The sequence below is a fragment of the Bidens hawaiensis genome, unplaced genomic scaffold, assembly GCF_021521415.1.
Source record: "Bidens hawaiensis isolate Kalapana, Puna unplaced genomic scaffold, B.hawaiensis_p1.1 tig00031503_1, whole genome shotgun sequence".
In the NCBI taxonomy this organism is placed as follows: Eukaryota; Viridiplantae; Streptophyta; class Magnoliopsida; order Asterales; family Asteraceae; genus Bidens; species Bidens hawaiensis.
In genome coordinates, this window is record NW_027495321.1 from 16,654 (window position 1) to 33,326 (window position 16,673).

Genomic DNA, 16,673 nt, shown 5'->3' on the forward strand with positions numbered 1-16,673 from the left:
GCTAACGGTCAGTCGAAGTTAAACCAGATTTCGTTTTATCTTTATTTAGTACATGTTAGGACAGAGATTTGGTGAATGGTTTTACTTTTGAAATTTGTCTAGGCACCGACCGTTATACTACACCATGCCTACTATATAGACACCACCTATATGAGCCTGAACTGTTTTACGGTAACCCTAGTTCGCCGGGCCTCCCAAACTTAACATAGATTTCTCGTACTGTTACCGTTATTGTTAGATGTTTTATTATATTATTACTATTAAAATATTAATATTATTATTAAGATATTGTTGTTATGAAAATATTATTGTTAATAAAATAAAATACTATTATTGTATTTATTAAAATAGTATTATTATTATTATTAAAATAATAATATTAAAAATATTAATTATTATATTATTATTAGTACTAAAATATTATTATTATTAGGTACCTGATGTACACCAGAGATTCAGATGCCGGTGTTAGGCGCCGACGCAAGACGTTCGGAGGTACGTTCGTAGAGCGTATAATATAATATAATATAATAATATTGTGTTATTATTATATTATATTACGTTATATTATATTATGCTATATTGTATTATGTTATATTGTATTATATCAAGCGGGTGCTGGTTATGTTAGTGAGTTTTTCTAGAAAAGTCCACCAGTGTTGTCTTATAATGATTTTTCTTTCTTTCTTTTCTTTTCTTTTCTTTTGTTATTATTAATGTTATTTATGATTATTATTAATATTGATATTATTTACTTATCAATAACATATTATTATTCGAAATTCGACAAAGGGCGTTTAGTAGCAGGACTTATTTGGGAAAATTGACAGTGCGAAACGAACTTTTAATTTATTAGCTGGTTTCGTTATGGGCATTTTGAATCAGTTACAGTGGCTTACTTGGGAAAACTGGCATTTCCAAACGAACTTTCAATTTCTTGGCTGATTTCGTTATCGACATCTCAAATCTGGCTCTTCGATTTCTTCAAACTCCAACTGTCTTGACCGTCGGTCACTACCGGCAACTGTAGTTGTGTTCACTCAAACACATATCAGTTGTCACTAAGCTTAAGCTTAGGCTTGTTATTAGTTTTATTTTTAGTTGGGGGTATTCTAAGTTGATCATCTTGCGTATATTAAAGAATTATCGGGCTATATATATACGTATATATATATAGTAGATGTGCGGTATAAGAATTCATTGCGCCGACATAACCAGCACGAGATCGAGATACTAGTTTGATGAGTTTGAATCTCTCGGATCCGCGGTATCCGCTAACGGCAGCGAGAACGTGAGCCTATACTTTGGAGAGATAGGTGGAAATTTGGTCATTGCTCCAACATAACGAGCACAAGAGTGAGATATTAGTTCGGACTTAGCTGAACCGGTTGACACGTATACAGATGTGGATTTAGGGTCGGTGTTGACGCTGATATTAACACGTTTGTTTACAGCTTTTGTTATCACCGGCATAATACACAATGAAAGCACAAACTCAAACAACAATCCATACAATAACAATTCTCTTCATTATTTTTCTGTTCTACAGCGAGAACGTGAGCCCATACTTTGGATAGATAGGTGGAAATTCGGTCATTGCTCCAGCTTAACGGGTACCAGACTGAGATATTAGCCCGGACTTACCTGAACCGGTTGACACGTATGCTGACGTGGATTTAGGCTCGGTTGACGCTGATATTAACACGTTTGCTTAAACCTTTCGTTAATACCAGCATAATACACAGTGAAAGCACAAACTTAAACAACAATCCATACAATAACAATTCTCTTCATTATTTTTCTGTTCTTCTTGTTTGAGTGGTCGTTGAAGAGAATTGCTATTGTATGGATTGTTGTTTGAGTTTTTGCTTTCACTGTGTATTATGCTGGTATTAACGAAAGGTTTAAGCAAATGTGTTAATATCAGCGTCAACCGAGCCTAAATCCACGTCAGCATACGTGTCAACCGGTTCAGGTAAGTCCGGGCTAATATCTCAGTCTGGTACTCGTTAAGCTGGAGCAATGACCGAATTTCCACCTATCTATCCAAAGTATGGGCTCACGTTCTCGCTGTCGTTAGCGGATTCTGCGGATCCAAGAGATTCAAACTCATCAAACTAGTATCTCGATCTCGTGCTGGTTATGTAGGCGCAATGAATTCTAATACCGCACATATACTATATATATATATACGTATATATAAGCCGATAATTCTTTAATATACGCAAAATGATCAACTTAGAATACCCACAACTAAAAATAAAACTAATAACAAGCCTAAGCCTAAGCTTAGTGACGATTGATATGTGTTTGAGTGAACACAACTACGGTTGCCGGTGGTGGCCGAATGTCAAGACAGTTGGAGTCTGAAGATATCGAAGAGGCGGATTTGAGATGCCGATAGCGAAAGCAGCCAAGAAAGGGTTCGTTTGGCACTGTCAGTTTTTTCCAAGGTAATCACTGTAACTGATTCAAGATGTCCATAACAACAACAACCAATAAATTGAAAGGTCGTTTCGCAATGTCAATTTTCCCATATAAGCCCTGCTACTGAACGCCCTTTGCCGAATTGTGAATTATAATATGTTATTCATAAATAAAATAATATTAATAATAATAATCATAAATAACAAAAAAGAAAAGAAAAGAAAAAAAAACAAAAAACAAACTGGTAGGGGATTTCCCAATGCCTACGCCGAACCGCAATTCAGAAAGAAGCGCCGTACCGGTGGCACTCGAATGGAAAACACTGTACGGACAACGTTTGAAGGAGTACGAACAGATACGCGAGGATTGGCAAAGGGAACCATCTAACGCAGATCTAGACAGCTTATAGAAAAAAATGTATCAATGGATGTATATAGACACAAACACACACATATACATACATAAATAATAATGAATAAATAAATAATACTAATATTAATAACTAATAATAATAAATAAAAATAATAATGATAATAATAATAATAATTAAATTAGTTATTAATATTAATATTAATAACTAATAATAATAACAAATACTAAATAAATAATGAATAATAAATAATGAATACTAATAAATAAAAATAATAATAACTAATAATAATAAATAATAAATAATAATAATTAAGTAACAAATTAATATTAATATTAATAACTAATAATAACAATAGTAAATACTAATAAATAATTAATAATAAATACTAATAAATAAATAACAAACAAATAATAATATTAAATAATAAAAATAGGCATAATACGCCGCGTATAGATCTATACGCAGCGTATTTGTGTCCATTTGTGCCCCTTATATGGAGCCAGCTACTCAGCTGCTCCTTTATTATTTAAAATTTCAAACTCTCTCCCGAGCATCCAAACACGAGTCTATATTGGACCGACAACGACCGGATTACGACACGAGCCGAGGAGATTTGACATGACATCGACACGACATGGAGGTAATTTTTTAATATTATGTTGATGATGATGCCGGAGGATGACCTGCGGGTATGGTGGAGGGCCATCAACGATCAGGACTTCGGGGATAAGCCCTTGGACACCAAGTCCAAGGTCTCGGCTATTAGGGACCCGCTGCACAGGTACGTTCTTAAAATGTATTGTATTGTTTAATATAACGTAACTAGATTTAGAACCCGTGTATTACACGGGATTGGAAAAATTATTAAAAAAGGAAACTATTTCGTTTATATTGTTTATATGCTTTAAATATATGGGTTAAGTTATTCTACAAACGGGGACAAAAATGATAAGTATGAGAAGAATTTATAGTCATACAAAAAAACCCATAAAAGTTAATTTAAAAAATCATAACTCAAAATTTAATAAAAAAATGACAAAAGTAAAAACACAAAAATGTATTCACAATCTTCCTCGCTAAAAAGAAAAAGAAAAAAAGACAATAATGAGAGAAAAATATCATTGTGTCTTTTTTTTATTTTCGTCATTGGTTGTTTATTTTTTTTCCTTGCCATTGTCTTTTTTTGTTGATATTGTGTTATATTACTTAACATTGTTTTATATTTTACGATTTATTGTGTCTTTTTTAGTTATCATTATGTTTTTGTTTATTTTAGTCATTGTGTCTTTTTTTGAGCATTGTGTATTCTCAACGTTCTTTTTTTTTTGAATGGGAATGACCAAGGAAACGTATTAGTTTTTTTTTTATTTTTTCTTTTTTTATTTAAATTTTGATTTATGATTTTTTTAGAGATTTTGTGTGTGGTCACAAATCCTTCTCAAACTTCTTATTTTTATCCTTTACCCTTAAATATATATTTATATAAACATGTCGTCATACAAAATCTAAATCAGATTGCTAAAAAGAAAAATAAACTTGCAATAAGGCCACTACAGAATTCTCTATTTGATTTTGCTAACGATAAGAGGCAACATATTGACTGTCCAAGTGACTTCTTCTACGATCTCGATGTACTTATGTTCACAATATATATTCAGCAAATATAAACCTATGCTCCACATATATGAACTGCCTCGGTCTCGTATAACCCGTATGAAATCCGTAATCAATTGAAACTGTCCAAGATTGTTTGAACCCATATGCAAACATGTTAAAACCCTAGAAGAGAATGTAATATCAGTTATTGATTTTAAAAATCAATCATTACAAACCCTACGATCAAATAGAGAAGATGGTTCAATCGAATATATTCATTACCTGACGAGTGACGACCACTTTCATTATCAATATCAGGATCAGTAGATTTAGAGATGCTTGTAGGAGCACGAAAGGAAAGCTATTATGCTTCTTCTTCCCACGATTTTTAACAGAAATTGCCCTCAAAACATCTTCATTTTTTCTTCTTATTGGTATGGTGTCTTCAAGGCACACGCCATTCACGTGCCATGGTTGGTGGATGCTTTCTCTTTGTTTGGATTCAGTGCTCATCTTGTGTTCATCATAAAGACCTACTAGATGATAATTAAGCCTCATCTAAATAAACAAAAAAAAATGTTTTTTAATAAAAATTATAAATTGGTAAGAAAATATAATCTTGAATCTTGAAGGTGTTAAAGAAGCCTGGATTTTATGGTCTTTGAGAAATGGGTGATCAAAAGTAGGTTAGTGAGAGATGTGTACACACTACACCATCAATAATATCCGTATCTGCCCTCTGTTCAAATCATGCAAATAATCATTAAATTTCATTTCTTGTTAGCACAAATTGCAAATTATAGCTCTAAAATTAACATAATTTGCATCATGATTCATCAAAACCCATGCCAAATTAAATATTTCAAAAGCTACAATCTAAAACCGACTAAAGAGAACACAATCATTTGAATACCTCAATGGATTTGACATGGAGTTTGTGGAGGCGTTACAAGTGTTTATGAACTTGAAGCATCTGCTTGGAAGCTTGTGATTGCCTACACAAGATAGCAAGGCCAAATCCAGGAAGACATGTTACTCTTCTTTGCCTTCTTTCTTTTTTCCATCCATTTGATTCCAATAACAAAAAAAATTGATTCTGAATTACCCGGAACAGATAAAATGAACTCTCTCCTTTGCAGGCTGACCAGTACTCGGATTAGTCATTCAGAGTAAGAAATCCCTCAATAATCTTCTACTCTTCCTTTTGCAGATGCAAGCTCCTCCTTAAAGTTTGCATAATCACATACAATATTGTTAACTTGTAGGTTCTATTAACTGTAAGAACACTCAAACGCCAACAGATCGATGCCCTAATTAGGATATTGAGCAATCAAACAAAAATTATAAATCCTAACAGATTAAAACCTTCAAGATTATAAACGATTAAGGGAAAAAGGATATGAAAACATACCAGACCAATATCGTAAAAGGTAGAATTAAAAGATTTGGTCTGAAACCCTAACACGAGACGGAGAAGTATTCAAGGAGGGAAGGAGGAGAGAAGAGAGAGAACGTATAAAATAAGATCCATTTTAAGAATATGGATCAGACCCGTTTCTAAGGAATGACCCGGTTCAAATTGGCGGGATGTTGTAGCTGAGAGGCATTCTCCGGCCGTCACGTGTCCCAAACATTTTATTTTATTAGAATAGGTAGATATATATTAATAATATTATATTATATTATATTACACAAGTACCTACACAGGCTGATTGTGACGTCCATCGCGGGTCGCAATCAGGGCGCGGAGCACTGCAGCCCGCGCGACCTGTTTTTTAGGTGTCTGCTGACTCACACGCACTACAACCTCGCTAGGGGGTTTGCAGACTATTTTGTCACCTACCAGTTCAGGCAGGCACGAGGGTCCTTGATGGGTGGCGGGTACGTCACCCAGCTTGCGATATCTCTGGGCCATGGAGCCCTGGTGGACGGCCTGCGTATCGATCCGACCCCTCCGAGCGCGATGGACCGCAGCCTTTGCGGCGGCTTGCACATTGTGTGTTCGTTCCCCGGGCCCAACGGCCCGTACGACCGACTGGTGGCGGGGGCGGGGGCACGTGTGCCTTACGTCCTGGTGCCTTTAATCGAGCCTCCCCCGGTCGTGGCACCGGAGGTGGAGCTTGTCCATGAGCCTGTCGACGCGGGGGAAGGGGCATCTCAGGCCGGCGGGGATTCAGACGACGGTGGTGACGGACGTGAGGATCCGGGCGCATCTCAGGTACGTTTTAATATATTATCGTTTTATCGTTTCTTTTAATTCGTCTTCGTATTAAACATATTTTTGTTGTTTTGTTGTTAGGGGCCGACGCAGCACGTTCCACGCACATATCGCGCGGTGCGTCTGGGTCCTGCCACCGACGCTAGGTTGGAGGCCCTTGAGTTGGGGATGAGGCAGATGCCGCGCCACATCGACTGGCGGATGAGCCAGATGTCGCGCCAGATCGATTGGCTTGTTAACAGTCGGGTAGCGGAGCTGTCTGGACAGCAGTACACCGTGCCACCAACACCCCCTAGTTTTGACCATGAGGCGAGCACGTCTGGCGTGAGACACGGATGGGGCGACGACGTGGATGCCGCGGACGGTTTGGGGCCTAGGTGCAGGGGAGAGGACGACGCCGACGTTGTCGCGGCGTTTGGGGGCCACGACAACGGCTTGGGCATGAACATGGACGACTTCCTATCGTAGATTTTTATGTTCTAGTTGTCGTATTTTCTTTTATTTGTACAGTATATCAATATAAGTTTTTGGTATATATATGTGTTAATTGTTTTCACCGAAATAATATTAAATATTGAATAAATAATTAATATATAATGATAATAATGATAAATAACAATAACAATAATAACAAAATAAAAAACAAAAAAAAATAAAAAAACATAATAAGACAAAATTGGTGGTGTTTTCTAGAAACACCGCTTAATACGCCGCGTATAGAGCTATACACGGCGTATTGAGCGGTATTTTAGCAATTGGTGGGGCGTCCCTAGAAAATCCATAAAAACAAAGGTGATGCTTCACATAGTAGTGTGTACATCCATGTGTGTTTAATGCACTAGCGCTTGTATTATATGTTTCACAAAGATAGAATTTTTTTACCATAAAGAATGCCATAAATTAGGATAAATTAGGTAAAATGTATAAGAAAAAAATGTCGTTAGGAATTGATTATATTTCACTCAACATCATATTTTTGCTCATGCTTTTCTCCACCCCACCCACCACAAACACTATGGTGTAACATGTGATGTCTAGTATCATGTTATTAGTCACTTTTGAACCCTTGCATCTCCTGTATATATAAAAAGACTTGAATCTTAATTGATGGACATACAAACACCAAACACAATACCAATGATGGATCCAAGAGCATATCTTAATGTTATGGGAGAAGTCGTTGGATATTTTGTGGACACATTTGAACCTATGACCAGTATGATCGTGTACCATGGTAACCATATGTTGATCACTTGTAGTGAAATTAGTTTGAAAACAACTCAAACTACCACAATGGTTCACATAGGTGGGGAGCATGATACCTTGTACACATTGGTAATGGGCAACCCTGACCCACCCAACCCAAATGAACCATCAATGCGTGAATCCGTATCATGGTTCGCCTCTCACTCTAGTTTTTTTTTTCTTTTTTTTAAGTGAAGTCATATTTTATTTGTGTTTCAGGATTGTGACGAACATAATAGGCGGGACGTCATCTGCTCAAGGTAAACAAGTTGTTTCTAAACGATTTTAAACATCTTTACAAGTATTTTTGTGTATTGCATGTACAAAATTTTTGACATATGAAGTTGCTAACCCTCAAGTCGGAATCCATCGTTTACTTCAAAAACAATGACTATGCAAGGATGCACAACTCTTGAAAGCCATTTAGGATCACATATTTCACTATGTGTGAAGACAAACCACAAGGAATGCCTAATCATGATTCATTTGTCATGGTTCAAACCATTCTTGTTCTGTTTGTAAAGTGTTATTATTGTATGGCGGTTAATAATAATGAGAAATTTTCTTTTACCATTGTTTTTATCATTTAACACAAAATAATTCTCTTTTTCTATAATAAAATGCAACGAAATAACATGGTTAGGGGTGCTAAAAAATGTAACAACTCGGATTTTTCGTATTTGTTTTCATTTATGTTTAACCCGACTCGAGAATATAATTCGGATCTTTCGTATTGATAAAATCTTGTATTAATTAGTATTTAACCTTGTCTAAACTTAATTTATATCCTCATAACTTTCAAACTTGTCAAACAACTCTTAGAAACCCTTAAAATCGCTTATTTGGGCTTAAAACACATTTTTAGAAGTACATGGGCGGAAATCGTCAAAAAACAAGCTTTGGTCAGATACCTCCTCCCCAAGCCGCGCGTAGGAAACACCCCTGCTCCCTCGCGCCGCGCGGGGGACTCATCTGATACAACCAAAAACCCGATTTTTGACTCGTTTACTCGTTTTCGTTAATTTTGGAAGCCGATTTCGTGTATATTTCTTATAAATCAACTAGAATATGCTTTGGCATCATACCAAAGCATATTCCACTGAATTTCGTAGAGTAGGGAACAAGTAATTGGTCTAATTTCGTTAGTTATGTTAAATTCCTTATGTTTTGATATTCTTGCAACTAATAACAAATTCTTGTGTAATAAGTGAATCCCTCTTACTTAAACCATCCCTAAACCCCTGTAAACCTTTGCCCTAAATCAATTAAGCCGCCACTCTTTGATTACGGTGTTAATTCCTCAAGAAACTCTTTCGGTTTGACTTTGGTGCTTCAATAATCTTTGACCTGTCTTTCTCATCTTTTCCTTTAACATTCCGTGTAGGTTATCTTCATGAAAAACATTGGTTGTTATCTAAATAAATAAAGCCCTCGATCAATTTTACCGATTGATGGAGTTTTGTTGGTCAATTTGATTCCGACCCGTTTAGGGCATAAAAGTCAATTTTAATGGTTTTTCAATTACTACTACTTTTGGTCAAAACTAGCTTTCGAGCCAGAAGACTTTTTTGTTTATCATGAGATTTTTAGTGTACTGGTCAGAACCCTAATCCATATTTGAATTTTAGATTCTGAATAGTATCAGCTCAGTTAAATATTAAAAGCTTCATATCTTGAGTTTTACACGTCCGTTTAATCTGATTCCAGCGGCATTACTCTTGGCTTTAATTCTACTTTACTATGTCAAAGTTTCATGTTCATCCGTGTCGGATCAATCAATACGTTAAGGACTTGAGCTTCGTTTAATTCTTGTTTTATTATTTAAACTCAACTATTCATTAAGGAGAGTAATCACTCCCCTTATTTTAACTGTTTTAAACAATCTTGTGGGGGACTTTATGCATACTTATTCATATTTTCATGCTACATATTATTCATAACTAGCAAATCATGATTGTTGTGTGTTGATCAATTGAATGATTATATGCTGCATGCTTACTTGCTTATTTGTTTATTTTATCACACTTGGAGATGTCTGTCATTAAAGTCTTTCATTTGAGGTCTGTCATACGCCGTCTTAGTAGCCAAAACCTAATTCACAAGGCAAAATGGTCAAATGACACCAATTATTTGCTCTTTGTTTAATTGTTGATATTCACAATATTGGTTTGCTTATTTCTTATATATTATATTATTACAACAAAATTTGGTGATTACTTACTCAACTTTATACAATTTATGTATAACGGGTAGTCAAGACACTGGGTTTTAGACATAGCATGATTAGGGAATTAATCATGAATGGTGTGATATCTATACAATTTGTTAAATCAGAATTAATATGGCTGATCATCTAACCAAAGAATTAACCTAAGATCTCGTGAAAAAGTCAGCCATAGGGATGGGTTTAAAGTCCATTTAAAATTAAATTGTCCTATGACAAGACACCCAATTCCCATCTAATACAATGTTAGATGTTGAATTCAATGTGGAAAGGTTGTTGTAAAGACATTGGAACACATTGTTTAATCATCCCAAGGTATGTGTTCAGACTGCAAGAGTAGGTTGAAGTTTTGCTTCTTAATAGTTCTTTGAAAAATTGCATTTGCAGGTGCAAGAATCCAGAGAACTACCCATATGAGTATGAGGTTTGGCTGCTTCAAGAAGCCGTGAACTTGGCTTTGATATACTCATTGAAGGATTAGGACACAAGTTAGTAAAATATAGTGTCAAGGAAGAACAATGAATTTGTAAACTTATGTGTATATTACCTTCAGGTATTCAATAGAATAGCAATGATTTAATCCTTGTGACACCTTTGATATTCGAATATTTGAATCGTGTGATATACTAATTTGAAAATTCAATCCATAGGACATTTCCATTCATGCATAAGTTTGTCTTGTGTGAGAGTTAATTTGAGTTAATCATTGATATTACTAAAAGGGGGAGGAATGTTGATAATTTTATTAATCATCACCGAGTACATATCATTAGTTGTTAACGAGTTTGGAGATGCAGACGAACTCATTTAAGCTGATGATTGTCAACGTTTTTACTTAACAAATTAATAGTTCTAAGTATTATAATAAAGTTTTGGGCTTTGACAATGAATTAACATAATGGGCTGATGTATTCTCTTTGCAACACATATTACTTGAGCCCAATGTATAAGGCTGATACATGACCCGAATGGAAGTTATAAGCAGTTTCAAAATTCTGATTTTGGGATAAGATACTCGTTCTATGTACAGGTCTAGGGCACTCATACTCTCTCACAATCAAAATTCTGTTCATGTCAATTCTAAGTTTCATTCGATAAAACTTTTTGTGTCTCAAATCGATTTTATCTGAGAGTGATTTCTATCATGACTCTAAGGAAATCCAAGTGGCAATTTAATTTCATTCAAAGAAGTGTTGTTCTTCTCTTAGGTTTACAACACTTTACTTGGGCAAACTTTTAATATTTTTATTAAGAATCAACTTGTTCCTCGCTTTCCACGTACACCATAAAGTAGCAAGACAAAGCAATGAAATGCTTTGGTTGTTTGGGTCTGAAAAGAAGAGGAATTAGGATAGAAAAGAAATGAAAGAAAAGAAAATGATATCATGTTCCCGAATTTAATGAAAAGAAGAGAAAAGGAAAGGATATTAAATATTTTATGTGTTACCGAGTAGAGAGGAATAGAAAAGAAAGTTACAATTTTACTATTATACCCTTTTACTTGAATTAAATAATAATTACAAATAACTACATTCCTGATCTAGAGTTTGAAATAAACCTAACTATTTAATCTTCAACTATGACTTAACTTGAAAACCATATCACACAACAACAAACTAAAAGTATTGCAGTAGCAATTTTTTTAATGTTGCTTGTTGACAAAACAAATTCCAAAATTTGTAATTCTCACATCATATAATCATGGCATAATGAGTGGTACATAACAAGAAGCATAAAATATGATGTGTACATGAAGCTAATCAATCCACTTGCATTCAAATTTCACAACTGCGACTCACTGACTCACAAAATCTGATTTTGCACCCCAACTATAAACTGGACAAAAAAAAAAAACCCAATAAAAAATTACAAGCAGATCCAATAGTTTATATGAAAGCTTTGATGAAAGCATATTTTTATGCATATGGCATCAGCAGGTACTGCATGACATTTATTTCAAACCATGGCATCTGCCACACTAGCCTTGCTCCTTCAACCAGCCATCACCATATGTTCCTCCACCGTCGGCCACAAATAATAACCCTAAGAAAAAACATGATTAGTAGGTGCTGCAACTTTGTTAACTGCCAAAGTTCCAAAACTACCCCCAGTAAAAAAACGTGGAAAGTTGAACATGCAACTGACTTGTATACGCTTTTTCAGCCACAAAATTGACCCGGCTCAAGTTCATTTATTCCGTAGATGGGCCTAAGAAGACCTGCGATTAACTACAAAAAACACAATATACATTATAGTTTTGTGTCAAAAGCTGTTTTGGACAAATCTCTATTTTTTTTCATTTTATTGTTAAATTACCTATTTTTTTTCGTTTTATTGTTAAATTACCTATTTTTTTTCGGTTCAATAATGCTGGAAGCAGATGCACTTGAGAGATAATAAAGATGGTTAACAGGAGTTGAAATATGGCGGGTTATAGGAGATAATCCCGCCATATTGTTGACGGGTAAAATTGGAATTGAGATAAGAACCTGGCCTTCATCTATTCTCTTCTCTTCATATCTTTCCAATTTGGAAAGAAATATAAATACACTAAAAATCTCTTCTTATTTCTCTTCTTTCCTCTTCTTTTCATTAAAAAAACTCTGGAACACCAATTTTGTTTATTTCTCTCCAAATCCTTTCTCTTCTCTCATTAAATTAAACTCAGGAACACAGTGTTAGTTCATTAAAATTAGGTTCATGGGGCCAACGGAACATGGTTTTTAATCATCCTGGGTAAAATGGTCTTTTAAATGGGTTTATAAGATTTCTAAAAAATCAAGACAGACAAGCACACAAGCACATTTTAAGTTTTGGCAAATAAGAAATTCATAATTCAAGAAATAAAATCCATATAATATACACGACAGAAGGAATGTTGGTGGAATTAACTCTCAAATTGGTAAATACTACATGAATACATATGCTTTTATTTTCGCTTAATATGTTTTTGAGATATAAAACTTCTTACGACACTGATAATAGTCGCTTTTGGGGTGATTTTAAGCTCACATGGACGTGAAGGTTTTCTGAGACATTTTTGGCTATGACAAAAGGAAAGCTAGAACAAGGTTGACATGAAACTAGGGGCGTGCATAAGTCAACTCAGTTTTGTTTTGAGCTAAAACTGAACCAAAAACAAAATGTCAAAATTTGAAAACCATTAGGTTTTGTGTAGAGGTTCATATTTGTCATTTGCACTAGAAAATTTTCGGCAAAAAAAAAAGAGCGAAAAGTAATAAATTTGGACCTAAACTTTTTTATTAGTTAATAAATTATTGATTATTATGCATTCGAGCTAAAATATTTTGGTTAAACAATGTATTAACCCGTTATAGTTACTTAAAATTTAAAATAAAAAATCTATAGGTTCGGTTCGGCTCAGTTTATACGAAGACATAAAACCAAACCGTCAATCTTATCTCAATTCAACTGTTTCGGTTTCAGATCATGTTTTGATTTCATACACACACCTGCACGAAGCCGGTTTTGAAGCTCGTGGCGTAAAGCCGTAAACGCTTTTATCAACATAAAGTTAAGGGACTAAATACAGCAAACGTGTTAAATAAAAACACTTAGAAACAAAATTTACTCTAACCAAGCCTAAAAAGTAGGGCTGTAAACGAATCGAACGAACACGAACAAGGCCTTGTTCATATTCGTTCGTTAAGAAAATAATGTGTTCACGAACACTTACCGAACAAGATTTTATGTTCGTGTTCGTTCATTAAGGAAATTTATGTGTTCACGAACACAAACGAAATCGGCATAGCCTAGAGATTGAGACCGATGTATTCATGAATGTAAATAATGAAAGTCTGCAAACGAATCGAATGAATACGAACAAGGGCATGTTCGTGTTCGTTCATTTAACTTTAAAATAACACGAACACTTAATCAAACAAATATTTATGTTCATGTTCGTTTATTTAAAAATGGACATTTGTGTTCGTTTGTTTGAAATCTAAACGAACATTGAACAAAAATAAGCGAGCATGTATGAACAAATGTAAATGAACACAAATATAAATGAACTTAAATGAACACAAATTAACAAATATAAAACTATTAAGCAAATGACCTATCCATATAATATTTAATTATTTTCTAATTAATACATAAACGAACACAGATAAACAGACATAAACGAACATAAACAAACGTTCATGAACAAAATTGAACGAACAGAACATGTGTTCATGTTCGTTCGTTTAATTAAACGAACACAAAGTTTTTGTTCATGTTCGTTTATTTATTAAATAAACGAACATAAACGAACTTCCCGCCGAATGGTTCGCGAATAGTTCACGAACGTTCGGTTTGTTTACAGGCCTACTAAAAAGCCCACCTCCATAAATTGGATGTGGCTCAATGGTAGAGCACTCACTTTACTAGTGAGAAGTAGGGGGTTCAAACCTCACTATCACCAATTTATATGAGAGATATTGCCAGGGTTCGAGTCCTGATCTCACCCGGTTTTACCGGCTCCTCACTGTCGTGCTGTTTGGCGGGCGTGGAGGTCGGGTTTTATTCGAGGAATCCCTCAATAGGTGAACCGCTGGGGGCTCCGTTCGTCCGAACTCGTGGCTGGCTCGGGCTAACTTTAGCCAATAAAGACCGCGTACGAAGTACCTAACGCTACTTAGTTGGTCGTTCCAAAAAAAAAAGGAAAAAGAAAAACAAGCCCATCTCCAACTATAAATAACCAAACCCAAACAACGTCCTCTCCCGTAACAAAAAAACTCTCCCCAATTTATTATTGTTATTATTATTATTCCAATTAGGGTTTCCGAAATTCCGATCATGTCGTCATCAAAAACCATCGTTCTTCGCAGCTCCGACGGCGAGACGTTCGAGGTGGATGAAATCGTGGCCGTGGAGTCCCAAACGATCAAGCACATGATCGAAGACGGGTGTGCTGACACCAGCATCCCTCTGCCCAACGTCACCAGCAAGATTCTGTCGAAGGTGATTGAGTACTGTAAGAAGCATGTGGACACCACCACGGGTGCCGATGACAAGGTCGCTGAAGAGGACCTTAAAGCGTTTGATGCCGATTTTGTGAATGTTGATCAGAATACTCTGTTTGAACTTATTCTGGTACGGCTTTTGTCTATTTGTTTCTATTATTAAGCTGATTAATATTATCTTTTGTTGATGGCTGGTTATGCTTGTTTTTGTGACCTATTTTTGTCTATGGGGTTTCATTTTGGGGATAATTGATTTTTCTAGGGTTTGGTTATTTAATATTCAATTTTGTCATTCTTGTAATATGTACTCCTTTAAGTTTTCTGAAAGATCTGGTAGCTACTCGTGATCAGATTAATAAAAAGCTCGAAATGTAACTTTTTTGAGCCGAGCCTGAGCCTCAAATAAAGCCTGTTCAGTTATCTAGCCCAAACTCGAGCCTTGTATGGGAAGCTTGTTTAGGCTTGTCGAGCCTTGTGTATTTTTAAGCTTTTGTCTCTTTTGGACTTCTATGTATTAACTTGCTGAGCTGAGCTTGGGCCAAGTTTTGGCTCGTTTAAGGTACCACACGAGCTCGAGCAAAGTTCTTACTAAAATATATAAAAATAAATGAGCCGAGCTTGAGTTCGATCACAAGGCTAACTCGAGTGTTGGAAAATAGCTTCCAAAACAAGCTGAGCTTGAGTATTCGTAAGTCAAAACAAGCCTAGTCGATGTTGGGCACGGGCTCGGCTTGTTTACCCCCCTGCATGTAGGTGCATTTGTTTGCTGTGTTTCTAATATTTTAACTAAACAACATCAATCAATTAATTTATCTAGAAAAGAAGTCTTGACTTGAAAATCCAATCATCTCTTGCTAATGATTTGTACCTTAATTTTTCAACTAAACATCATCAATTAGTTGATGTAAAAGAATTTTTTTACTATAACCTGAACAGACTAATCTGTTTTGGTTTGGTTTACACTTATCAGTTCATGCAGTTTGCATAAGATCTCTCCACCATTTTGTTTTCTTGAGATTGCAATAGTTAATATGTTTGTTGAAGAATGAAGATAGTGTATGAACATATTAAAGTGGATTTGTTTTATGTTTCAGGCCGCTAACTATTTGAATATCAAGGGGCTGCTTGATCTGACCTGTCAGACAGTTTCTGACATGATCAAAGGGAAGACCTCAGAAGAAATCCGCAAGACCTTCAACATCAAGAATGATTTCACTCCAGAGGAGGAAGAGGAAGTGTGCAGGGAGAACGCATGGGCTTTTGAGTAAATCATCAGTTGTGTTTCTGTCTGTTTATATTCAGTAGTGTTTTGGATTATGGGTGTCTTATGCTTATATTCTATATAATGATGAACATCCTTTATGTGTTTGGTTACATTTACTTGCTTTTTTGTTTGACTATCCATTTTGTGTTCTGGTTATATGGAAGCTACAAACAAGTGTCATTCTTTGAATCTTGATAGTGGGTAGAGATGACATGTTAAAGAGGTCTTTTGGGTTTAATTTCAGCTTTTAATGATTTTCTGGCTTTAACATGTTTGATTGCTACTTGCATGGTGCAAATTTTGTTTTTATTGTTGTAGTCTGATGGGTTTCACTGGTGAAGGGAAAAACCAGCAAG

At 35.3% G+C, this 16,673-nt stretch overlaps 2 protein-coding genes across 2 annotated transcripts; both read left to right on the forward strand.

Moving 5' to 3' along the window:
* Positions 1 to 7,754: 7,754 nt before the first annotated feature.
* On the forward strand, positions 7,755 to 10,564 carry LOC143582229 (protein MOTHER of FT and TFL1-like). The gene is made up of 4 exons (XM_077064843.1): positions 7,755 to 8,011; positions 8,079 to 8,119; positions 10,356 to 10,398; positions 10,471 to 10,564. The coding sequence occupies exons 1-4, from the start codon at positions 7,755 to 7,757 to the stop codon at positions 10,562 to 10,564; spliced, it is 435 nt and encodes a 144-aa protein (XP_076920958.1).
* Positions 10,565 to 14,876: 4,312 nt separating this feature from the next.
* LOC143582230 (SKP1-like protein 1A) lies at positions 14,877 to 16,400 on the forward strand. The gene is made up of 2 exons (XM_077064844.1): positions 14,877 to 15,183; positions 16,148 to 16,400. Exons 1-2 carry the CDS (start codon positions 14,887 to 14,889, stop codon positions 16,319 to 16,321), a joined length of 471 nt encoding a protein of 156 aa, XP_076920959.1. The 5' UTR covers positions 14,877 to 14,886; the 3' UTR covers positions 16,322 to 16,400.
* The last annotated feature ends 273 nt before the right edge of the window (positions 16,401 to 16,673 follow it).

Bases quoted from the DNA above. Each gene is read 5' to 3' on its own strand.
- LOC143582229 (XM_077064843.1), top strand. From the start codon at position 7,755: ATGGATCCAAGAGCATATCTTAATGTTATGGGAGAAGTCGTTGGATAT. The intron at 8,120-10,355 runs GTAAACAAGTTG...CAATGTGGAAAG, and splicing joins CGGGACGTCATCTGCTCAAG to GTTGTTGTAAAGACATTGGA. The intron at 10,399-10,470 runs GTATGTGTTCAG...TTGCATTTGCAG, and splicing joins CATTGTTTAATCATCCCAAG to GTGCAAGAATCCAGAGAACT.
- LOC143582230 (XM_077064844.1), top strand. From the start codon at position 14,887: ATGTCGTCATCAAAAACCATCGTTCTTCGCAGCTCCGACGGCGAGACG. The intron at 15,184-16,147 runs GTACGGCTTTTG...TTTATGTTTCAG, and splicing joins CTCTGTTTGAACTTATTCTG to GCCGCTAACTATTTGAATAT.